The 26962-nt window shown below is 42.4% G+C and overlaps 1 protein-coding gene across 1 annotated transcript; it reads right to left on the bottom strand.

Moving 5' to 3' along the window:
* Positions 1-17616: 17616 nt before the first annotated feature.
* Positions 17617-20706, bottom strand: evx1 (even-skipped homeobox 1). Its single transcript, XM_051390038.1, has 3 exons — positions 20104-20706; positions 18895-19130; positions 17617-18435 (listed from the first exon to the last, which is right to left on the bottom strand). The coding sequence occupies exons 1-3, from the start codon at positions 20462-20464 to the stop codon at positions 17908-17910; spliced, it is 1125 nt and encodes a 374-aa protein (XP_051245998.1). The 5' UTR covers positions 20465-20706; the 3' UTR covers positions 17617-17907.
* Between the last annotated feature and the right edge of the window lie 6256 nt (positions 20707-26962).

A 26962-nucleotide genomic window follows, 5' to 3' on the forward strand; every position in this document is an offset into this window, starting at 1 on the left:
GGATAAATGATGTCATATTCTTTACAGTTTGTGAAGCACCTCAGGGCCAAACTTGTGTTTTGGCCTATATAAACAAACTTGATCACCTAACAGGTAAGGGGACCAAGCGGACAATAACACAAAATTCAGTGTAATCCTTTGGTTTTTCAACTGTATCTGTCTCACCATGTGTACACACCGCAGTCTCCTGGTTCCATGTTTCAGAGTCTGTTAGACCAGACTTATTTAACTTGTAGTTTGATCCAGCCATCCTGCTCTTCAGTGGGCTGTTGTTCTATTGTTTCTCCAAAGCTCTTCAGCAGCCGCTCATATAACGCTTAACGTCAGTCGGGGAGAAATAGCAGCACTAATCTCAGAATGATGCCCTTATTTCCATCATTACAATGAAATGAGAGGAAAATAACAAATGCGGTTTTGTTTTATTTCACTCCCTTTTTTTTCTGAGGGCTGGTGTTTCTTCGCGACATTTTATGGAGCTGCTGTCGTCTAAGTGGCAGCCACAGTTGTAGCAGACTGCGGCGAGCCGTTGGTGGCAGGGGTTGTGTCGTGGGCTTGTGACTCACTCTGTTATTGTTCTTTGGGAAGTATGCACTTGCCTCAGCTGTGTGCTTTGAAGAATATCTTCATCTGATTATAAAAGAGAAGTATTTCTGTGTTTAGATGAAGAACATTATATTACATATCTCTCCCCGTGAAAAAGCTGGTGTCGCTTGTCAAGCAGGATATAGTATCTTTTAGCCTCCGACACCATCTTGTCCTTTGCAGACAATAGACTCTGGTCTTCCTGAGGTCTCGCTAAAGAAGAGCTACGCCTCTGGCCTGGCCCGCTGTATTAGGGCAGTGTAGCTGATTCATATTTGGGTGTTTTAATTTGACTGTGTTTTATAGGAGGCTGCTGAGCCGGCGGTTTCCTCATTAAAGGACACATGAAAGCAGGCTGTAAAGGAGCCTTGGTGAGACCGGCCTGCACTGACGTCTGAAGGGGACTCAAGCGACCGAAGGACCCACCGAGTCCCGAGCCAGCCGGTCTGAGCTGGAGGGCCTCACCCTCTCAGCCAGGCACCCAGTGGCGGGACACCAGACACACCACACGGAATTGTGTCCACACCAGGATATGACACCAGTCTGATGTGTCAGCAGGAGTTCAGTCTGATGCAGGATTTGTGTTTGTATTGTGGGATTTGAATAATACTTACAATACTTAGCTGAGAGATATCCTGATCATAGATACTATTGAGACACCCACATGAACCTGAGATAAACTAGTCTCAAAAATGAATTTAAGTATGTTATACAGAGTTTATCAAGTTTTGTATCTTTGCCATTTCTGCTGGTGTTTTCTCAGACTTTGAAGTTAATTGCCCGCCTGGTAAACCACCCCCCTCTGCCATTTAGAGAATAAAACAACCTCGGCTCTGAGAGCTGCTGCTGTGATAAATACCTGAGGCAACAGCGTTCATTATTTCACCATTATAACTGCTGGTGGATCCTCTCGCCTGTTTAACGACGCGCTCTTTAAAGGAGGTAAGAGCGGTGGGGTCACAGCTCAGGGAGGGGAGGCGAGGCTCCTCTAAGCACCCCGTGATTCATATCAAACGCACGTTAAGTGGCATGTGGCTAAATTAGTGGCTGGAATCTAGCAGGTATAATAGCTAACCCGGCGGTGCGTAACGAGCCACTGTCTCACTGTGTAGTAATGTGGCCTTGATATCTTTTACATGAACCCACCAATAATAGTCAGGCTATTTAGCCCTAGCCCATATCCACACCCACAGCGTCTGCACATCAGCGCACCCACACAAAGTCTTTTTCCTGTTTTGTAGACAACATTCCCCTATCCTGAGTCATTGACTCCGCTTAGGTTCATTAGTGAAGATAATTCTTTTGCAGACAGCGGGTCAGCACATAACATGTCACGACGACAGCGAGGCACATAACAGCAGCTAATTATAACTATGAAGCCCTCATTAGAATATCTATGGGGGTGTAGTGAGTTGTTGTGAAACATGGATACACTTCCTGGTTAAAAAGGTTGCATTTCAACAATATGAGTAAACATCTGAGGGAGAAAGGACTTGCCTTGCTATTTTGTATTCACTCACTCACTTTTCCTGCCTTTGTAACTTACTCCAAGCTGGACATGAGGTGTTCAAAGGCTTGCAAATAGTTTAATCAATGTCCCCTGATTTCTCAGACATTCCAGCTATCCTCCAACATTATATTGATTCATTCATACTTTCCTATGGCTTTCTCTTACTGCCCCTTTCCTCCTCTTTTACACTACACTTCCCTCTTCATATTACCCCCCACACACCCTCTGTCACCTGTGAGTAACGACAATATGCACACTCTATTCATCACACACTACTGCACATGCTCAGTAGCTCTTCATTATATTAATTACTCTCATTGGAAGAGTGATCATCAGCCCCCGTCAGAATCCATCACCACCCGGTTCCCACAGAGACCCAGGCCCGGTAAATAATCACCGGTGTCGGTAACAGGGCTCCGGCCCTGCCATCCCCGTCGGACCCACCAGGGTGGGCCCTAAATACCCAGGGGGGTGCAGCTCCCACTGAGCCACATTCATCTCTGCCAGTGGAGAAGGTAGTTTTGAGGCCGGTTCCAGGGGCTGTTGGTGCTGCTTCAGAACTGTAATGGGTGAGGGTGGGTGAGGGTGGGTGAGAACAGCGAAAAGTTAGTCTGAGCCCGGCTTAGCAGTCAGAGGGGAGTAACACATTATGTTTTACAACAAGCTCTGGAAAGGTGTATGAGGTTCTGTGGATTAATCTGTGTGGGGTAATAATGGCTTCAAGTGAAAAATGAGATCTGGTATCCAAACAAATTTATAAACTGTAACAAAATCAACCACAGCACCATGAGGGAGACCGCAGGATCGAGTTCACACCAAGCATTCTTAGTGTGGTTCATCAGACTGTGGAACTCTTTTACTTCAGTTTTCTTTCTTGTGAAAGCAATGCCAATTAAGTTGAGGTAAACACTAAGACAGTGATATCTTCCTCCCAAATTTAACCTAACCTAACCACCTGCCTACCTCTGCGCACTCTGCCGTACTCTCATTGCCAGAGTCTTCCACACGCTGGTGGGTGTTGCTAAAGCTACAGAGCTAGTTGCACATGAATCACAGAAAAAACAGCCAAAATGTATAGTTCCACTTGTACCTACAACAGTTTGCACTGCTAAACAAAGTAGAAAATAAACAAAAAGTTTGGATAAAACAACAGGTCAAAGCAGTCAGAATCAATGTGGCTGTTCTCCAATGGCAAAAACTGAGGGATCTGGTTTGATTTTATTTGGGCAGTAATTTGTTTGTTTCCTGAACTATGCAGTATGTAGACCTATGTATGACTGAGACTAAATGTGTTGATTGATGCTCAGTAATTTGTTCATCTCTTTATACAGTAACTTTAAAACTGAATGAAATTGAATACAGGAATGGGTAAAGACAAATGTTTTTAGCTAAAGGGACCGGAATCTCATTTTCAACACCAAAATTTCCAATATTTTGTGATGTGTTTAGGTTAGTAAAACATCCACCTTCATTTTGTTTTAAAGGATAAGGCTGGCATTATTCTATGTATTTGTTATAGTCAACAAATCTCATGAAAATATCCAAACTAAAATTGCGTTAGTCTGAATGCTGTCCAACTTCCCCAGCCTGTCTGTGGCTCTCAGTTTCAAGTGTAAATAAATCTTAAAAATATAAAATTTTATTTGTATAGCGCCAGAAGTTATCTCAGGACACTTTTCAAAATAGTAGACTGTACTCCTTATAACATTATTTACAGAGACCCAATTGTTTTTGGACAACAATGGAGGAGGAACAAGCTGTATCAGTACTTGTTAGTAGCATCGGTTCATCGTTGGTTTTGGTCTTTTTGTGGGATTAGTTCACAGTAAAGAAATTTTTAATATCACCAGACTTGGCATTTAAATCCATCTAATAGAGCCATCAGAAACTATCTGCAGTACAGGTTCACACCACTTCCCTTACACAGTATTCCTGATTTAGAAGAGAAGACCTTTTTGAAACACAACGACTGCAGCACCATTTAAAATGCTAATGAAAGATTTCGGTATTCATTGTAAATATACCAAACTCCAGCCTCTCGCTGTCCTGAGCATAGCAACTCTGTGACGGCCTCGTCTTGCTCTGTTTAAAGCTCTCTTCATGGCCAATTGACCTGATACCTCACTCTTGTCTCTGGCTAATTGAACAAAGAAGGAACGAGAGGGGGAAGACGAATAGAGAGAGAGAGCTAAAATGAGGGGGCTGAGGAGGAAGGAATGATGTGGTAGAGGACGAGTGAGAGGAGAGAAGCGAGAGCTGGTGTAGCATGCAAGGCCTCATTGATTAGGTGGTGAGCGGTGCAATGTTTCTCCTGACGCTTACACGCATTAAAGCTACATAAACACCCATAATTGGTTCGTTTAGAGCAGAGTGGAGGGAAGCAGCACATACACACACAGACACACACACACACAGACACACACACACACACACACACTCGGCTATCATTGTCTCTGTGTGAGGAATATATAGAGAGAAAAAGAGGAGCAAAATTAAATGCTCATAAAAGAGGCATCACAAGCTTGCAGAGTAGTTGGTGTTGGTGGAAAGATGCCTGTGAATGTGTGTGCGTGTATGTCACATGTCCCAGCGCTGTACTAAGCAGGAATGATAAAACCATCCTCCGAGACTTGGGATGACAATAACACTCACTTCAGGGAGAGGAAGAAATGGGAGGGACGCTGCTGACTGTGACAAATTAGCTCTCAAATATCGAGGTAGCCGATTGGCTGTGGGTGTCAGGAGGGAGAGATACGGTTGGCTGGCTGAGTTGATGGATAGTTATTATGCCAGTCTATTAAAAGAAGCTGCAACTTTGGGGCTTTGCAGTTCAATGATAGTTGTGGAGAACTGCTCAGCTCTGTCATGTGGGATCCTGCAAAATGTGTATGCTCACCTGTGCATTTCTGCAGTTCTGTCTATGTACTGGAACATGCAGTAAAACAGAAACGAGGTAAAACAAAGAGACGCTACGAGAAAAACCGACAGAAGAGCTTTGTGTTCTGCAGCCCAGATGTCAGCGATGCCCATCTCTGTTCTCGGATGACAGTGTGTGTGAGAGGCAATATTCAGGGTGTTCTCTGCATCCCCGTAGCGTCACATCCATCAGGTCATAACACCCCCTGACAAGGCGTAACTGGCACCCCCACCTCCTGCCCCACCCCAGAGGGCCGTGTCACTGGCTGAATGGAGCGCTCCCTGGACGTGGAATGATGGGATTCCTCGGTCTTGGCTGTCATCTCTAATCCGACACTCTCACCCACACAGCTGAATCTTCATCTCCCTCACTCATGCTTTGCACCGCAAGCCCTCACACACACACACACACACACACACACACACACACACACACACACACACACACACACACACACACACACACAGTGAACTATCTCCCCATTCTCTGGGCTGCAAATACATTTGCATTCACTGCCAATTCAGATGCTGTATCAACATTGCTGAATCTACATATCGTTGACGTGTCCAGGTGCTAAGTCACCATTATGTCTCTCTCCCAACACGGGAAGGGGTAGGCAGGTCACAGTGGCCCCAGAGCACTGAACTGTGCTAAGCAGGTAAATATAGTGAGGACAGGCTTTATTAGAATAGAAAAAGCTCTGTTACTGTCACAGGTAAGCATGACCGATTGGGACAGATCTTTTCCTCCACGCCCAGACCTCAACAGTCATCCTCAGCTATTCTGAGAAGCCTCCTCACATTTGGGTTGTGTCTTTACTGTGCCATTCCTAAAAGAAATGTCTCATAAGGCCTCCTGTTTTAATTATTCCACTGTGGAAAAAGCAGGTATCTGGGCTTTGGTGTGCATGCACCCTCCGTAATTTACGACTGATGTTCTCAGTCTATAAAAAAGGAGAAGGTGTGTGTGTGTCATGTCTTCCTAATGTAACTGCCCAGCAGATTACCGCCTTATTGCCTCCAAATCAATACTCTTGAGTGGGTGAAAGTCTTGTTTCATTTCAAATCACCTCAGCATCTCCCCTGCACACACACTCGCACACATAGACCGACAGACGCTGTTAATGCGTACATTTTTACATGCATGTTCGTTATACCGTTTGAATGTAAAAAGGTTATTGGCGAATGGAGAAAAGGGTATAAATAGAGAGATATGAGAGAGGTCGTGTAATCTCTCTGGCCTTGTCACCGCCACTGAGCCTACAGACAAGGAACCATCCATTCTCGCTCCTCTAAAGCTCATTGATCCTATCAAACATCCAGACAGAGTGAGGAGGGCCCCCTCTCCTCCTACCATCGCCTCACACTCACTCTATAACTGGGATCAATATTGATTATAATCTTTAAACTGCCTGTCTTTGACCATGTGCTTCAGGAGCTGCTATACCCTAAAGGTATTGTGGAGTTTTGAAGAAACAATCAAAGGCTGTGATGACTTTTGTTGTGGGCATATCATTTGGGGGTTTGGTGACTCAAAGGGGAAGTGGAAATGGTGCACGAGAAATGAAATACAGAGAGAAATGTTAGGGAGATGGCAAGATATGGATATGAGAGGCAAATTCAGTCTTGTAGATTAGTTTTCTAGTTTGTGGAATGAGCCTCCAATTACTATGTTGATGTATTTTCCCTCCGCATTGCTCTGAACTTATAATTTTTTCGACCAACACCACCAGCATCAGTGTCCAGCTCCCTTCTGTCCTCCTTTATCCCACTCTCCCACCCCACACATCTGACTCCATTCCGTCAATCATGCTTCTCAGATAGCCCCATGATCGCAATCGACACTCAAATGATGGAAGTGAATAAAACTCATTACTGACAGTCAGCGTGAGTCATGGCAGGGCATTAAAAGTTGCGTCTGGCCCGCAGCCTCTCATCCCTCAGCCGTGCTTTATGATGGGGAGAACCTGGTCCGCTTCCCATCGCCTTTCTGCGCCAATCTCCATCAATCCACCACACCTACAGACACCCCCACATCCCTTGTACTTAATCCACCTTGTGTTGTCAGACATCTAACTGCTTTTATCCAAGTGGTGGAAGAGTTTTTAGTTGTGGAGTTTGGGCGAGTGGTGTCACAGAAGTCTTGGTGTCTGGGGTTGCAAATGTGGTTGTTGTAATAAACCAAAACGACTTTTTATTTTTAATTAAACACCCATTGCTCTCTGGAACTTCGGACCAATTATTTCTCACAGTGGCTAAGGCAATTGTTAGACGAAAGAAGACCTTTGTGAAGCCATTATACTGCTGCTGTCCATACTCTCCACCTGTCCATACTAACCACTGCCTAAACAAGTCTTTACCTAATGTAAGCTAAGCCAGAGCAGTGAGTCACCCACTGTCTCAGATGTCCCTCCTAACTGGTCCTGCCTCATAAACCCAGTGCAGAGAGAGAGCAGTGTTTACAGAAACACGGGAGCGGCTCACCTCTGATCTGCCCTGCGATAGGGGAAAACAGAAAAAAGACACAGAGAGAAGAACGAAGATAGAAAAAACAGAGAGGAAAGGAGACACCAGGGGTTACATGATTGCAGGACAAACTCATAAAAGTTCCATTAACCCACGAGGAGTTAAAGAGGCCCTGTTTTCATCCAGCAGACAGCCGTCACAAACAGAGCATCACCATAAACTGTATCCTCCTTCCTTACCCTACATCTTTCTCTTGATCTCTCTAGCCCTCGCTCCCACATGGTTCTTCTTCATTTTCCTTTCCTCTCATTTTCTTTTTTATTTACTCATTTCTTCCTTCCTAAGCACAGCAAACTGATCTAAATCGATTCCCTATTGCCTCTCCTCAGCTCTTCCGCTCTCTCTACCCCTCCCCACCCTCCACCCCCTCAGCTGACCAAAACTGGAATCCGTCCTTACGCCCTCTCCCCCCTTAATCTGGGTTCCTGGTCTGTGAGTCAACCTGAAGACGCCACAGGTCCGTCAGCGTCAGCCTGTCTGTCTTATTAAACTGGCTCGCCATTCATCCGCGTCTGTTCACTAACTGCTTTCATGTTGATCTGACTGCTGTAAAGAGAAATCTGTATTTCTTCAAATTCAGTCATAAAATTCTATTGTTATAGTCTTGACTACATTTTGAATTAAATGCCATGCAATGTATTATGCAATTATTAAAAAAAAATCTGATTTTTTAATTGAAGCTTTTGCAGTCTCTTAACCAAAGTGGAAACCCGGAAAAAAAATGTATCTATCATCACACTCTAAATGAAACAATCAAATATTGAAAATAAACGATAAATAGCTAGAAAGAATACAGAATAGCTCAAATGACATTGAATATAAATATATATATCCCCTGCAATATTCACACACACAAACACACACTCATACCTGACCCCACCTCTACCTTTGTCAATCACAAGGGTTTTATAGTTTTGGGGAGGTCTGCTCCTAGCCAAACAGTATGAGTGCTCTTTCAAATCATCCATTAAGGCACTAAGTACAGGCTCTTAGCTCTTCTTCTGATGCCCTCGCTATCTGGCACCACTATCTCCACTGCTCCCTTTCCCATGGTGTAACCTTACCTCCCAAACTTATCTTGCCTCAGCACACACACATTCATACACCACACTGTTCCAGCTTCGTAGACCCTTGTATGAACTGCACATCTTCAGCATGAGCTGCTGCATTGGGAACTGACCATGTGCTAAGCCCCGACCTGCTTAGTTACTGCTGCTAGACCTGTACCTTTTCCGTTCCTGAACATCTGCATCGAGTTTACAATAATGGCAGCCGATTTACCACACAAACGTCTCATTTTTGAAACAAATCTCTAAGTTTCTAGCCGTTGGCCAACTGTGACTGACAAATTGTATCAGCTGTAGCTAGCTAGCTAATTAACTAATGTTTCTGGCTGACTAAAACAAAATAAAAACTACTATGATATAAGTGAACAACGACGCAGCAATTAATGTAACATTAGCTACATTGTGGGTTAGCAAACTGTTGCTAACATGCAGAGAGAACGAGACAGTTTTCCCAGAGTCAGCCCACCAGATCCAGACCGCGATACTCAACGCTCCTGCTACTATAACTAACATCACAACAGCATATCACGGCAAACCAGAAAGCCAGCAGACTGTGAGAAGACATTTGCTGAATTTGAAAAAGGTGTATTGGATTTAATCACATTATGCTTACCCCACCTTTAATTATGCACTTGATGGGCACACGCATTAGCCAGTATGGTCTGCAGCTAAAGCTAACATGTCCCAGGCAAAAAGACAAGACATGGAAATAGAGAACGTGCATGTGTTTGTATTTCACTGTAGATGAGTAATGAGTAAGTATAAAAAGGAAAAACATACATACCGTCATACTTGTCAAACTGTATTCCCCAAATTCAGTAAAGAGCGGGACAGAGCTGCTAACGTTAACGTAAACTCTGATAGCATCCAGGACCGCATTTCATACAGTAGCTGGGCGTTTTTAAAATGTAAACTGTAACACAACCAACTAATGTAATTAATGATGTGCTCCTTGGTCTTGGAAGTCAGTTACCACTGTGTCTAGCTAATAATTGCAGATAAGTTACAACAGAAACACACATCATTACCTCAACATGCAAAGAAATCCAATAGCTTGACAATTCTGCTGTGCAACGGTTGCTAAGCTAACTGGACAATTGCCGTTTTGAGGAGGGTTTATCAGACAGCCAGTTGAACCTCTTGCCCCACTAGAATTTATTTAAGAAAACATCTGGGGCAAGCCATGTTCTATCATATATCTTTATTATGTCACTCCACATGACCCTCAGTTCAGCTGTGAGTACTTCCCAAATGTTAGCATTTCATGTTCAGTTAGCATCGCCAAACTGCAGCCATTGGTCAGTAGGACGACTCAGCATTTCAGCCAGTGTAGGTTGGGGGATGGGAAGGGTTGAGTCAGAACGGCAGGGGGTTGGGAGATGGAGGAGCGGAAAGAAGGGGAAGCCCAGACACCCCGTTCCTGTTCCCCCGAGAGAACCAGTAGGCTGGGTGTGACGGTCATGGGATGGGGGCATAATGAGGATACATCACTATAGCAATGAGGTGCTCTATCACAGGTACACAGACCAACAGGCAGGCATACACAAGCAGACACTCCAACTGTACATCCACATCACCAACGGCCCACACAGACATATAATTACCATCAAACCTCTGAGCTGACCATGGCAGAAGACATCGAATAAGCCTTCATCTCAGCCCCATTCTCACTGTAAAAGACAACATGCTGCATTTTGAGTGATGAGCGTGACTGTGGGAACAGGCCTTTTCTTATACTCCGCTCTGGAGTCTGATGATTCTCTGGGAAAGAAAGGGGCACAACTTTTCCTGTCGCCCTCAGCCACCGCCGTTGCTGAGCAGTAAAGTGGCCAGCGTGCAGTAAAATAAAATGAGGTGTGGAGAGAATTGGACTGATCTGCAAAGCCATTGGCTGCCGAGAGGGTCGTAAAATAATAACACGCCGTCGTAAAACAAAGTGCTTATTAAATCATTTTAAACAATATCGCACGATGTGGTGTGCTCCATGAGCACAAAACAAAAAAAGATCTCATGGGGAAAGCAGCTGAACAACCAAATGAAATTTAATAAGTTGATCATCATCACAACGCTGAGTAAGACTTTTGGGAGACCTTGGTGACTGAGCTCCTCCCAGCACTATCAATAAAGTGACACTTGGCCATTATGTGGCCATTACTTGGACTTTAAGTGACAATTGTACATCGGAGGAGCTGAGGAGTACAGCCTCTTCTGTAGTACTAAACTAAGCCTGTGGTTATTTCTTTATGTGTGGGGGTGGGAACAGCATTTTTAAAAAATGCACACACACTAATGCATGTGTACATGCAATTTGTATATTATATAGCAGCAGGTCATACATCGGATATTCAATCTGAAGTAGTACTTTTCTCCAGGTTGGTGGCTTCATGAGCATGTACACACACATGTCCTAAAGCCTTTACTATCTTCTTGTGTTCTGTCCACAGTTGCTGGCTGGTGAACTAAAACTCTTGCTGCATTGAATGATCTGCACTGAACGGATTTCTACCCACTATCATTGCAATGGATACCTTGAGAGTGCTGTCACGGTGACAGGAGGCTCCATATGGATTTGTGCATCAGTACAAGTAATGAGGATGTAGAGTCATGCAGTTCAGGAAGAGAGAAAACATGGGCTGCACTATAATGAGGAAATTAACATGATCAGCTATGGAAGTTGAACGGACTGAGTCACTTCGCACAAAAGCATCTGCTAACTGAATGTAATGAAATAAAGCAGGGTGTGAGTTACTTACAATGTACACTTATGGTGGGACAGCGTCCTCATATTCAAATTATATGAAAACTGCATTTCCTGCTTTTCCTGTTCATACGTTAGTCATTGCATCATTTCTCATCTGTATCAAACAATTTATTGTGCAGTTCCAATTCAAATTATTTTAATAAAGATCACTCATGTATTATATTAGTTACAAGAATAGCACAATTTATGGCTGCCAATTGCTGTAAACTTTATATTTCTGCTAAATAAATTGATTCCAAATTCTGCTGTGAGTAGTCAAATCACCACCATAAAGAATTCTGGCTAGTTCTCAGATTTCTTCAGTATTTTGAGTTTCCCAAGAAGGATTACTATAATAAAAGGAATGGATCAGCATTATGAACAAAGGCCAAACAAAGCCTGCAAGCGACAAAATTATTAGGGTGCTTTTAAGATTCATTTTAAAATTAGCATGGTATTGATTTCTTTAAATTGACATTGTATAATGCTTGTGTTGCACACTATCCCTTTCTGTCCCTATGCTTTCTGCTTGTGGTCTGTCCAGTAAATGCAATATTACTAAAATCTTACCTTTAAAATAAAGTAATATGGTTACTCTTCCTCACTTCTCATTTAAGGACTTTTATGCTCCACTACTCAAGTTGGAATTGTGTCCTCTTATGTCCAGACATTAGAATAATTCAGATTCCTCTGTGTGACCTGTGAATTTCAGCATAAATTATCACAGTAAAAAGCAAAAATCAGTGTCAAATGTTCTTTCCATTTCCTGCTCCATCAATCACAGCAGAGGATAAGCATCCACCTGGATTGGGGTCACTTCAGAGAGTGCCTGCAAAGTGAATTATGAAGGTGTCCAATTTGTGAAAACTGGAAAAAAAAATATTGCACTGGCTTAAACAACCAGTCCATAAATCAACATTTTGCTTAAGGGTCATAATCCATAGAGCATCAGGCTAAACACCTGCATGCGCTTTACTACTGCACATTGCCATGGTTACTTCCTTGTATACAGTAGGCCCACATCTGGTATAATTCCACACTATATGCACATTTATAATCCATACCCTAATCTCCATCTTCCCAACAGAAATCCTCATATCATCTATCCCAGTCTGAAATGGCTCTAAGTCTGAGGAGTCTAATGATGGAAAAGAGGAGAAAAATGAGGAGAAAACTACATGCTGATCCAAATAAAAAAACAGTTCTGGTTCGCCATCTGTCACCCCAAAAGCCGTTTTGTAAGAGGTGACACTCTAACCAACCCTGTCCATACCCTTTAATTTTAAAATAATTAATGAATAATCAAACTATTTTGACATATTTTCCTGTTGTCACAATATACATTAGAAATCTCATTGTACTCAGCGCCTGTGTATGCAACTTTAGTGCTCTGCAGAACACTGACATCATGGTTCAGTTGTAGACACAAGACCACAATCTGTGGTCACAATATACCACTCAAAACTCAATTTCTGCTCAAAAACAGGGGGAGAATTAAAGGAGATTGTGCATTGTCTTAGATCTTTTTAAATCCATTAAATAGTTTAGAAATTAGTATGACGGGTCAAGGTGCATTATTTCAATATGAACCATCCATCTATGTTGTCCTGAATTAGTTGCAGCGTCTATTAAAAATGTATCATAACAGCCTTAAAGTGTTACAGCTCAATGCACATATTTTAGTCAAAAACCAAGACTGCTTTTGTAAAGGAAAATAAATTGTGTCCAAATGTTGACTTCTAGGTTCTTCTGAGTGCAAAAGAAATTTTGACCATCCAAATGGTATAGGAAACTTCCCAAGACATAGCTCAGAAATTATTACATCTCTTGGTAGTGCAGACAAATGACTGCATGCCAATAAGAATGGTGGTACTGCCGAACATGCTTTAATATGCATCAATTGTGAAAGGTTTCCGTTTTCCTTCAGAGTATAATTGATTCCATTTCAGATCATTCCTTCCTCAGCAACACATGTTAAAGAATGTTCCTCAAATATTTCAAAATAAATGTAAAATTGATTGTTTGTCACAAGGTTTAGTTAATTGGTTAACAACCGAATTGTTCCATCTTGAAAAATAGTGAGAAGTGTTAACATATGAAAACAGAATAAAGTATGATTCAATGTTTTGTGGAGCTATATTGATCTATATAATAGACAGTGGGGGCTCTAGTACCCTAGATTGATAATTAATAGTCAATTGATTGACTTGCCAAGCCTATGTTATTGTATGCACAAAGGATTAGTTGTGCAGAGCTATCGATTTTCAATTTCTATTGAACGCTGACCATTTTACTTACCGTTTTAAGCTTTTGAGAACTGAATGTAAAGTGTATAATTATCTTTCTGAAAACTAGTAGAGAAAGACACTGTACATACTCTCCTCTTTGATACAGCCAAAGAGTTTCGCAGATTCGCACCTGCTTAAAAACCCCAAGAGCAAACCATATTAATAAGGAGGGGAGTATAGTGCAGAGACATTATTGATTTGTGTTGTATAATTGGCTATTGTGTGTCACTGCTTCAATTATAGGACTTTGTACTTCTATAAAGAAAAAAAATGTGGGTTAATATAAAATGTGGATATTTGCTGTTAGACACTAAAAGAATAATTATTTATAAAACTTTATGTTCCACCTAGATGGTATTTTCCAACTTCCAAAAGCAATAAAAATGCCATGGTTGGAACCTCAGAAGTATTGGCCGCCAATGCCCAATCCCACACCCTCTGCATGTGTGAGCATTTATTACTTTTTATTAACTTCCTTTTCCTTCGGTTTGAATCCCACCTTCACCTCAATGTGCCTACGATGTTTGAAACAGGGCGATAATTGGCTACTTGTGGGACTCATCCGGCCGCCAAAATACTGTTTTGGCGCGGGATAAAGGCCTACCAAAGACATTGTAGTGTTGCCAGTCTAAAGTTGACATAGGCTACGTGCATCTTTGAAGGATGTTAATGGGTTTTTTTTGTCGTTCACAAACTACCATTTTGTGCCGATAAAGGCTAACTGTATAGACGAAAAAAGTTGTAGTTTGGTGATATGCATGAGAAAATCCATTCTGAATGCGCAAGGGTTTTTTTGGTCACTATTTCTTTAAATCCTGCCTTCCCCTCAATGTACTGTATGATGACAGAACCTCTGTTACAAAAACCTAACATTGTGAGTTTATTTGAATTAAAGATGATCATTTTCGGTCCAGAAGGGGAAATTGTAACATGAATGTGCACTGAGAAACATCTTCGGCTCCAATGGATTTCAACAGCTTAAAATAAGCGCATTTAAGGTCATTTTTATATATATATATATATATATATATATATATATATATATATATATATATATATATATATATATCCTGAATCCATCCTGCTCTGTTTTTCTTGCTCTTGTATGTCACTTAAGCACGTAGCAGCCGGCCCATTTTCCAGCTGCATATAGCTGTCTCCGGTGCACCGTAAATAAGGTTGATAAAGACGCCGCCGAAAACGACTTTCACGCGTCCCCCGATTGATTTAACGTGACCCCCGTTTCCAAATGATATTGGAAGCCTATTTAAACAGATGAAGGCTTAAATTGTCTTGCTTGTATGCGCATTAATCTCCCATTCATCATCATTACTGTGTGATTGGTCCGTCCACGCCTCCGCCAGCCCCTTGCGTTACGACAAGGGCCTGTAAATTAGGATGTAATCCAATTTAAACAGCGGTAGCAGCAGCCACAGATCCATTTGGTGTTTTTTTCTGAATTTGCTGTCGGTGGACAGCTGCACTGCACCGCCCCTATCAAAATGCTTTGTGCTAGTTGTGGGAGCTGGGGGAGCCCTGAGCCAATTCTCACAAATAGGATCTTATAAGGCTGGTGTAATTGGAGTTATGTGCGCAATCTATGAGCCCATCATATCTTGAAGCTCAGTCATACGCAATCTTTCAGCGATTAAATGGCATGTTGATGCTGGATTAGGCCGCTGAGGATTCGGTCGTATAGAGATGGAGATCCATATGCGTGGCTGGGTAAATGTGGTTGTAATTTGCCTCACTTTAATGTGTCATTCTGGCACAGTGTGACGCGGGTTTCGAAGATGATCGTAGAGTGCAGCCGCTCCTGTGTAACCAAATGAAAATCAGCTCCAGGCTTTCCAGGCTGTTAAAAATAACCCGCCATGAAACCAGAATTTTGGAGAGACTGCGCCTTTTTTTTTTTTTTTTTTTTTGAATATTCAGCTACCCTGATCCGTTCATCTTTATTTTATGGTACGATTTTATTATGCACAAACCAAAGCCACTTTCCTGCATGACCCGTGTCCCTATCAGGCTTAAAGACACCGGCTGATAGTTTACATAAATCTGCCTTGTGGTTTCGCCCCGACCCGGGCGGCTTAAACGGTGTATTATTCCAAACATATGCATTTTAATCAGCTCGGTCACACTTACAAGAACTCCAGTTAATAAGGCCATCAATCAAACGTGTGTGCGGGAGGGAGTAGTGGGGGGGAGGGCTCTGCGGTGCGGTGCGTGTGCAGTACTGTCTGATTAGGATGAACCTTTTACCTCAGAAAGCATGAGAGGAGGATGGAAATCTAGTGACTTTAAAGGACATTGTTGGTGTCTGGTTTTCCATTTTGGGAAGAGAGGAGATAACCTGGACACAATGGGATGGAATAATTTGAATTAATGTATTATTCGTTGGTATAAAGACTGAAGGATTATGTAAAAATCTGAAAAAAGAAAACTATTTCTTTGAAAAATAAAAAATAAAATGCAACCTTGCTTGTTAGATTATTGCTACAATGACGCAGTTGGCCAGTATAATTTCCAGGTGGATTTAGGGCCCATGCTAAATGCCAGCTATTTCTCCTCACATTACTGCAATAACTTCTGATCCCTCCCATCTAAGACGCAGAAAACCCATTTTAAAATGTGATTTGTGTGTCTCTCTGCGGACCACAATCCTATTACACTCAGAAAACTCTTTTAATTTGCGCAGCCCCGGTCAAATGTGGCCAATTAAGATCCCGCTGATTGGTGGCGGGGCCCCTCTGAATCATCGATCTCGGTGCATTTCCAATATCTTCAGACAACTAATTCTGTCGTGTCTATTAAGTGGTCGGAGAGAAAATATGAGGACCGTTAGCGGAGCCCGGGGACCACTTAACTGTCACGGTCAATCTAGCGGTCCCATCAGGAGATATGGGGGCACACTGGTGTTTCTGACACAGACCACTTGAGAACAAAATTAGTGTTATTATTGGAAGGTGGGGTGCTAGAACAATTGTGAGCATCGAAAATCCTTTAACAGCATACACACGAAATAAGATGATCTGAAGGGAGGAAAACTTGTTTGGCTGTTATTTTTATTGTTATTGTTCTTTTGATTAAAGGAACATTTTAGGTCGTTTTTAAAAATGAATTCTCATTTTCTTATGCCTGCACTCGGGCCTTTGGCTATTTCAATAATTCATAAAGGCGTTTAGAAGACACACACACTTCATTGCTCCATTGATTCTTTGACAGTGTTTATTGCAAATTAGACGTTGAGGACAAACCAGCAAAAAAAAAAACACAAAAAGAAAACACATAAAAAACAAACAAAAAAAACCTAACATAATCAGTCACTTGTTAGTCCACTTTCTCCACAAAAGCCCACTAAACTGGTGCCACTGTAGGAGTGCAAAGCGAGGGAAATTAATATTTTAAAAGAGACCTACAGGAATATATTAATCACATTGTCATAAGTTTTTCGAACTGTCTCATATCATAAAGAGAGAAAACTGATGGCCTTTAAAAATGTTCACTTCGTTTTTTTTTCCCCTTTGTGATTGTCCTCCCTCTGTGTCTCTCCATCCTCTTCAGGGTCCTTCTTCTCCTCTCCCTCCCTCCTCGTCAAACCGTGCGGGCTGTAGTAATCCGTTCCCCTGGCGCCTTGTTACCTTTTGGCAGTAACGATCCCTTCCTGGTATTATCATTAATTCAACACTCAAAAATTCACCGGGTCGTACATATACATCACTTATTAATTTCACTAGCATCTGCACATTTCGGCCCGGGCCGCCGTGGAGGGCCCCGGTGTGGAGAGCTGCTTTATAATGAGACGGCCGCAGTCTGTTAACAAATCCCCTTGTTAAAAAGAGAGATAGAAAGCATCATTCTCGCGTAACTAACAATACATGTAGGTCGATTTGGACGCGTAAAGAGACGAGAAGTAATGATAAAAAACCTTAACGCCATCCATCACGGGAGATTTAAACGTTTCTCTGGAAACCCCCCCCCCACCACACATCAAATTAATCTTCTAAAAATCAAATCTGCTTTTGTGTCCATGCCGTCATATTTCAGCCTACTGTCCTGGCTCTGCAATGGGATTATTATTTTTCAGTAATGGGAGATCCGTTGTGCGTCACATAGCTGAAGATCTGGTTAAGTATCTTGCCCCGAGTTTAAGCTGGCTTGCACTGCTTACAGGCTACCTCTTCATGCTGTTTCAGTCCTGGTCATTATTATATGTTAGGTTTAAAAAGCTTATGGTAAAGGCTTAGGATATAGAGCAAGAGTTTGTTTGTTTTGGTTTTATCTGGTCAGTGGCACTTCTTCCCTCTGGTCTAATGTCACAGATGAGGATTTGCTGAGAACTGAAGGCGTGAAAGTGACAAAAGCGTCAGTCCTGCTAGTTGGGGAGCAAGCGAAGTCCGAGGCGGTGGGCCTGGCTGAGATACCATTAGATTGACTGGAGTGACAGGCCAGACAGGAGCAGGGGCTTCCTCCGGGACCAAGGCCGTGGGTTGGACCCGGGTACAGGGAGGGATGTCTGAAGGCGCACAGGAGCTCCGGCCTCTGGTAGGGGTGAGACAGCATCCGGAAACTGTCGAGGGAGCGCAGGGGGTTGGAGAAAGGGGTGGCGGCTGGACCCGTGCCGGCTCCGACACCCAGGTGGGAGTAGTAAGGTAGTGGCAGGTGGGACGGGAAGGGGTAGGGCAGGTTCCCCGTGGCCGCCGCGTGGCTCATCATGTAGGTGTAGAAGGCCGGGTCGGCGGGGTGAGGCCACGTCATGGCCAGACGCTGGCGCTTGTCTTTCATCCTGCGGTTCTGGAACCACACCTGGGACAGAGACACACCAGGTCAAATATTAACCACAACCCCCACTGACAGACTATAATAACAAAAGCAGATATGCTGCTCATATAGTAGTTCCGCTTTTACGCACAAATTTGGATTTGAGTTACGCACGAATTTTTTGCATTTGTTTGATTTAGACTTGAGGATTATATGGGATTTAATAGTAAACAAACCGATTACAATCTTGTACCAGTTGAAAAAAATATATAATAATAATATTTTTTTTAAAAATGCAGGCCTCTCTCCCAGTGAATGACTAGTCTGCATGTTATAACTCTTCTCTACTGGCTTTATTTGCAATGTTTTCTGCTTATATACAATTATACTTTCGGAATCAGTTATTTAAACGCAAACCGGTTGTGCAGCACTCTGATTTTGATAGACCTGTATGTACTCTATCTGGAGGCCTGATTCAGCTCTGCTCCCTGGAGGCACTCTCACCTTGATTGTGGTTTCAGGTAGATTTAAGGCGGCTGCCAGTTCGCATCTCCGCGGCCTGGACACGTAGTTCTCCCGATAAAACTCTTTCTCCAGCCGTGCGATCTGCTCCCGAGTGAACGCTGTCCGGTACCGGCGAATCTGATCCGCTGAATAGGACAGAGAGCCCTGACCTGGGACAGTCGAACCCAGATCAGCACCAGTCTCACTCGGGTGACCCGGAGAATCCCCATTTCGACCTGTATCAGGGTGCAGAATAATTAATTAGATATAACTGGCAATAAGTTTAAAAGACATTCAGCTGGTGCAAAAAAAACCTGTTTTATTTCTTTCATTCGTATCATATCTAAGAAGATATTTCCTTAAGAGGTGACATTTGAATAATACTTGGCTAATTTCATTATTTTAACTGCACTGTGTTTCACTTTTATTAATAAGGGCCTACCTGATGTATAGCCCAGGGCAGGTCTTTCATTCTGTGGAGTCTTAACTACCTGCTAATATTTCTGTTAATGACATCTATCCAAAGTATATTGATAGTTTGAATCATAATTTCAGTTAACTAAATAAAATAATTACTATTAGGTTATGTTGTTGTCATTCGTTCGTCTTCTTGACATCCTTTTGGTTTGATGCGAACAGCATTATTCATATATCTATATTAATAACATTATTTACACGTAATTTAGGAATCGGATGAAACACATCTGCAGCTAACAGTCTCTACACCTTAGAAGATGCCGGGTAGACACTCCACAGATTCCCATGTTAGTGGCCTTCCCTTCATATTCTTGCTTGTGGTTTACATAAAATCCGGCCTTCTTTGTCATGCAGTAAATATATATAATATATGCTGATTTGCTGTACAAGTGACTCATTGTCACATATAGAGAGGAAAATGCATCGTTGGATTGTGGGTGTCACCTCAGCGTGCTTCCAGCCACACTGGTCACTTGACAGAACAGCTGTGCAGCACCGACTGCACTTATAAATTGCTGTTATTGAAGCTAAACTGTATTTAACTGAAGGACATATTTAACAATTCGATTTCATTTTACATTTTTAAATATGATGCATGCACATTTTCAAATGTCCTGGTGTATATTGACATTTTTTTGATTGGCACAATCCCCGTTGGCATTCAATCAACTTCATCAGCACAAACATGCACTCCCAGAAAAACCCGCAGTGCCATGCAGCTCCCAAACCTACCCTTAGCTGTTGGGTAGTCCATGCTTTCAGGCGTGCAGCTGACATCAATTTCCTCGTAGAAGTCCGACTCGGTGTCTGAGCTGCTGCCGTCTTTGTGGCGATGATCACTCCGGTGCCTCTCTCCGGAGGAAGACGTGCCAACTGGCCTCATATCAGCGCACATATTCCTCCGTGCGCTCTCCTCCATCACCTCCGTCCTGTCCCGGGAGTAGGGCGCAGCGCCGGGGCTCAGACAGCTCCTGTGGCCCGGCTTCCCCTGCGGTTCTCGCACGGGGCTCCCGATGGTTTCCGACATATTAGTGCCGCTCTTGCCAAGCTGACCTCCTTCCGCCAGCATCACCATCTCCTCTCTGCTTTCCATCACAAGAACGTCTTAAAAACCCCGATTTCGCGGGAGAGTGCGAGCCGTCAAAACCAAGACGATGATTTTCAGGTTGGAGGGGTGTGTGTGTGTAGTGGTGGTGGAGGTGGGTGGATGGGTTGGAGGGGAGGGGGGTGTTGCGTCCCAATGAGAAGGAGAGGCTTCTGGAAAAAGAGGGGATGCAATCCGGTCTGACCCTGAGAGAGGAGCGCTCCAGAGTGCGCAGAGGGAGCTCTGGGAGGGATCACCATTTACCCTCTCTCTCTCTTTCTCCCGAGCTGTCATTCTTAATAGGCCAGTCGTCATGATGGTCCCCCCCCTGATGACGACACGCATTGATTGGAAATGGGTAAACAGACGGAGAAATGGCAGCGTCGAGATGGAGGTGGGGTGGGGGGTGTCAGGGGGCACAACAAGCAGCTATCAAATTCTTTAAGCTTAAAAAATAGAAGAAGAAACACAACTGTATATTTTATATCATCTTTAAATACATGTATTTTCAATGTAACTTGTGCAGTTATAATAAAAATATACAAAATAACACTTATCAGTCAAAACCAATAATTTACTTGTATTTCAGTGATCCTACCCACCACCACTCCCCCCATCGCACTCATTCTCTCTGTCTTTAGTGCCTCTCTCATCTCCACCTATAAAGTGAAGTCAAGTAAAGTCCTCAAAGGTCAAGTCTTGTGGTCAGAGTTTAGATAAGAGCCCATTTGACATCTTTAAAGTCAACAGTGTGGACTAGAACCCAGGCAGGAATGTCAGTTCATTATTTGTGCCTCTTGAACAAGCTATAAAGCCTATTATTATATGAATACGACTTTATTTTAAACGGATATTTAATATGCAGGAAATTAGAAATGTTTTTGTCTCACTTACCTACACAGATTACAATAAAAATATAACATAATGCTGTGACTGTGCCTCAGCAATGAGCAGTGATGGATGTGTTTTCTCTCTTTAATGCAAGATATACATATGTATGGTATTTCAGTAAAAAGGCACTGAACAATAAAAAATGAGTAGTTACAGTATATAGGGCTTGTATTTCCTTTAGGGGCTGAGGCAGGGATGATGAACTGAGCACATATTACCTTCCTGTGTCTTTAGGGAACAGAGAGAGACTCTCCGTGGAATCACATGGCTAACGTGGATTTAACACAGTTGTAGAAAATGTCGTTTCATTTAATGCTTGATGCTTAACGTTGAAGGATGCAGTGCACAGAGCGTCCACTGAATGCTTTCTGAGGTTGATGCCTCTTCAGGCTGGGATCAAGTTCACTACAGTCTTACAGTCATACATTCAACCTAGACTAAAAACATGGGTGCCAACTGAGAAGTGTTCACTTTGACTTTGACTTCTTTGAGCGTAAGTGACTCTAGATTTGATCCTATATGATTCATGTATAATTAGGAGCAGACATGAGAAAATATGTGATTCAAAGTAAATTTGGGGTCTATAACTGAAAAAAGATATTAGCTCTGCTCTCACAGTAACTTAGCTGTAATATTTTGACCTGCACCTGATAATTTACCTTAAATGCCTTATAATAATTGTCAGGTATATTGCTCCATGTAGTCTGTTTGAGCACAGTTTCAAGTTGTGGTGAAAAAATGGCAATACATTAGAGAACTGAGCACATCTAAAGCCTTTTCTCCGATTTCTGATCAGATTCCAGATCTGCAACTGTAGGGTATAGTGGTATACTTAGACGGCCATGATGTTCTGTAGAGAGGTGGAGTCATGTGGTCTCAAAAGAGGAGAGGGAGCCAGACTGTGAAGCTCCGGCAGCCTCCGCTGTCCTTGTGCGCCCTCGCCTGTCCGAATGAGGGAAAGGGCCCCAGCGGCGGCCGCCCCCCCCCCACAGCCCGGCAATCGAGTAGTGAGGGAAATTCCTTTGGCTTTTTCCCTCGACTCTTTCATCTGGCCAGCAAAGGAAAAAGGGTCCCCCCCCCCATTCTCTGTGTCTACTCTCTGATGATTTGATGTAGCTTCTTGAGTTTGCAAAAGCAGACTCTGATGTTATCATATCTATCTCTCTAATCTCTCTAATCCCTATTCTCTCTCGACCCTAATGGAAAATAGAATTAAATGTACTAAAAGGTTGAAGGGACATCTCAGTTGAAACATACGTATTGTCTTGAGTCAGGAGGGGAAAAAGCCAATTGTCTTTTGTTTCATTGGCACTGAGGTAAACGTTGGTCAGCTGCTCTTATATTTCCTGTACTGGGTTAGTTAAAATGAGAGTAAATTAACTTTTTTCCCCCACATCAATAGGTTTTGTGCAGCCAATATTGTATAGTAATATTAGTGCAGTTTACATGTTAAAACATACACAATTTGGATCCTGATTCAAAATGTCCTTTGTTTTTAGAGACAGTGATGGTTTACTTCTCCTTTCAAAATCATAAAGATGGGTAACCATGTAGTCTTTTAGTGAGGCGTCCAATGATGGCAAAGGTCCTATTGTTTTCTTACTAAGCAGGAGTTATGCAACAGTTCTTGGCCAGGGCAGATGGGATCTTGTGATCATTCGGAGATAACACTTAGAAAGGCTTTTGCGCAATAGATGAATGACCTTGTGGGTTTACAGTAGTGTCACTTATATTGTGTGTGTTTTAGATAGTGAAGGACAGCGGATGGGTTTGGAGAGTTTGCTGAGTGTGGAACCTTTTTTTTTTCTTATTTACATGACGGACTGAATGGACTATGCATCAGTTATTTTCAAAACAGTCTGTCCAAATCCTGCGCATTCTTGCAGGCAGAAGTGCAGAAACTTGACTGCAGTCACGGCTCTGCTTCGGTGTCTAGTTTTGCAGGGGAGATCAAAGAAGGGGAGCGCCCCCCGCGGCAGACACTGCAGAATGCGCCCCTCACTTTTACTAGCCAGCCCAACTTGAACTTGACCATGGAGTCTGCGCAGTACGCATGTAATCCAAACCATGGCCCTGGTAGTCAGACCTGCCAGAATATTTGCTTTTAGCATTAAAAAAAACCGTTTCAATGTGTGATAATAGCGCATGAATTTTTGGTTGGTGTTCAGTGTGCCGCCTGCTGAGGTGCGCCGCGTTTCACACGGGGAGTAAGAACCTGGAGGAAAATAACATCTAGCCTCTTCATTATTGTGGCCCCTCCCGTCTCCGTTGCTTCAACTTGGCCTTGAAACAGGATGACGCAGCTACCAGAGAGTTAACTCGCTGACCTTGGAGCGAAACATGTCCTGATGACTATACAGCTGGAATTCTCTGCGTTGTAAGAGCCGCTTTTATCGTTCCTTCCCTGCTCCATCCTGCAAACCCTCCGCTATTACACAAAGGGCTTAGCAAGCCACTGAGATCAGGCCTGTATTACCCCATTAAAGGGGAAAACATCATGGGGTATGGCTTACCACCAATTCAGCAGTAGCAAGGCAACACACCAGGTGCAAAGCCCTGACGTTTCACAAGAGTGCATGTAATTCTTTAGACTGGTCGGTGCGTCCCTGGCATCTTTGAGAAAGGTGATATTTACAAGTCTGTCTGGTTGCAAATGGGTTTTATTTTTAGAGAGTGTTTCTGTCATCAGTTCTATTGCAAGTCTATGTCCCACTGTTTTCTTTATATCTTGTCTTAACAAATTTTAGCAGCTAATAATGGACGTTCTTCCAGAGGTGGATTTTATATTCGTATTTCTAGAACTATCCTCGAATTTAAGGCGTTTTTCGATGAGTGCATTTCAGGTCCAGATGTTGTGTCGGTGTAATGTAACTTTCAGACTGGCAGCCAACTAATTTGCATGTGATTGACAGCGTTTAACAGACAGACCCGACGTGGGACAGAACCAAGTAATAGCTTTTCAGTCTTTCATATCTACCTAAAAGAGCACAAAGAGCACAGCCTGCGTGAAATGGAGATAAATAACGTGGAACTTTATTTTATGATAACTGATCATATTGAAAACGACATTATATAGGCCCGGTTTCTGTAATCAGTTATATTATGAATGAATCACCATATGTACCGATGTACCACCGTATTTATTTTTTATTAAAATGATCAATCACAAAACATCACATAGCTACTATTTATGGGGAACTTATGAAAATAATGAGATCCATTTCCAAGAAGTGACATATGCTTTTATAAGTAATTAAATTAAACACATCAAAAAATCTTTACATTAAGGCAATAACATAAAATAGATGTCTCGTTTAATTTTGCCTTAAAAATCTAAATAAATACAGTGTTCAATTGTTTACACGGTATTTCTTATGTAGCCTATATTTTGACAGTTGGCTGTTTTTCTTTTCAGGGATGGACAGCTGCTTATTATCTTTAGCGACTATTTTCATTTGGTTTTCATTGGTTCTGTAAAAGAGCTTAAAGAAAGCTAAATTAAACTCACCACAGCATCTTCATATACATGCAAACGGCGCCATGCGTTCACTGTTCACACATCTATTTTCTTTTTCAATAAGAAAACAACAGAACATCTTAAATATAACAGGTGAGCGCTTTAACTGTGCACCGGGTTATTTGACGCATGAGGTCGTGTCTTGAATTCAGTTTCTATTTAATGTTGCTTATTTAACGTATATACGCGCTGCGCATGGCTACTAATACTGGAATCAGAAATCTGTTCTTTTCATTTCGGCCTTTGTGCTGGATGCAGAAAACAAAAGGCCAGAAACTCTGTAGATCACATCGTATCCTGATGACGATAAAGGAAATTACCAACAACAAAAGAAACAGCAAAATGAATAATAGTAATAATATAATAATATGATCATGCTAATGATAATAATGATAATTATGATATTAATAATAATTATGATGATGATAATTATGATGATAATAATAATAATGATAATTAAAATAATAAGACCTAAAGTGCGAATAATTCATGGTATTATTAATATAATTATTAATGTCTTTTCCTCCGTGTGGTTGCCTGTAATGGGGCAGATTGGCACACGTACGCCTGCCAGAATGAATTTAAAAGCATATCCTCTCCATCATACTCTATATCCATGCAGTTGCAGTTCCAATCCAGAATACAACAGATGTGCAACTGAGTACCGGCTGAACCATCAATGAAACAAAGCGCTGACCTTTATATTTGGTGAGATTCCTGTATGCCAATAAATGATTTCACATGCAGCTCACAGGCTGTAGCCTTAGCAGGCTGTTAACGCAACATTTAAGACTTCTGCTGGAGGAACAGAAACGGACTGAAGTCCGTCAGAAGCACACATCAGAAACACCTTGGGAGTGAAACTTCCCAGTTTAACCAACCTTTAGGTGGTTTCCTGAGCGTGTGTCCGAAAATGAAGTGGGTCAGTTTTTCTTGTTGTTTTTACGCAATCCTTCATAATCACACCGCAGGCGACCGTCCAGAAAATATGGAAAAGTCAAGGGTGTGACCGCCCTGTGGTTCACTGCTTTGACCACAGAAACATATTGGTTGTTATGTTTTGACAACGTTTTGACAGCCGTCTACTTTAAACACGTGCCATCAACAGGAATGAAGTTTGACTGCATGTAGTTCTCTTAGCAGCCCGTTTTATAACACAATTTATGCTATTAACGATAGAAATTTATAGCTGAGCATAACTTTATATAGACCTTTTGCTGCTTTACCCATGCAGGCTTCGGGCGCTGAGGCCGTGGAATAAATGCGCTCTTTCTCTCCGGCTGCGTAATTTGGGTGCCAGTACAAACAGGGGGTTGAACCTTGATAATGACCTCAGAGAAAAGCCTGCAGGCTTTCCTGCCAAGACATAGGAACCTCCAGGGATCCTTCAGATAGATCAACAGGGGGGTTCAAATCCATATCAGGAAGAGTTTAAATTCACTACTATTTACTTGACTCACATGGAACTTGCATAAAATACTACTTTAATCATCATTCAGTCTGATCATTGTCATCTTCCTTACATTTTCTGCAGATAATAAGAACTAAGTCAACAATGGAAGTGTTTCGATAACGAGGGTGCATGTGACACAATCTTTGAATGTAACTCCATGTTGAACTGTGCATCCGTTTGGCGGGACAATGTGTGTGCGCCGCTCCTGTAGAGTGTGTGTTCATTGTACTTTGGGATGTCTCAGGTCTGGACTGACCACATGTGCGCGCCGGCGGCCACCTTGGCGAGGGAGCAGGGTTTGTTTGTTTGTGACTGCAGGACCGTAGCACAAAAGAATCAAAGGATCTAAACATGGATAAAACATAAATGATTCCTGAATGAGAACTACTCGGTGCAGCATGGATTTGAAAAACACAAAAGGCCTGACATGACTGTAGCTGGAATACTGATAGATGCTGTAAATTCTAACATGACATTACAGAAAGGTTAATGATTAACGCAATCGTGTTTATTTGTGAGCTGGATTTGCCTCCATTGAAGAAAACGCCACAGGGCAATGCGCAACAGGCTAGGCCTCTGCAGTTCCTACATGACTAATAGTTGTTGCTGCATGCTGTTGCTGCTGAATGATTTCATTACTTAGACT

This window comes from Dicentrarchus labrax, unplaced genomic scaffold (genome assembly GCF_905237075.1).
Source record: "Dicentrarchus labrax unplaced genomic scaffold, dlabrax2021, whole genome shotgun sequence".
NCBI classification, from domain to species: Eukaryota; Metazoa; Chordata; class Actinopteri; family Moronidae; genus Dicentrarchus; species Dicentrarchus labrax.

Excerpts from the sequence above, each read along its gene's own strand:
- evx1 (XM_051390038.1), bottom strand. The coding sequence starts at position 20,464 with ATGGAAAGCAGAGAGGAGATGGTGATGCTGGCGGAAGGAGGTCAGCTT. Across the intron at positions 19,131-20,103 it reads GGACTACCCAACAGCTAAGG|GTCGAAATGGGGATTCTCCG; the intron begins GTAGGTTTGGGA and ends ACCCTGATACAG. Across the intron at positions 18,436-18,894 it reads TACCTGAAACCACAATCAAG|GTGTGGTTCCAGAACCGCAG; the intron begins GTGAGAGTGCCT and ends TCTCTGTCCCAG.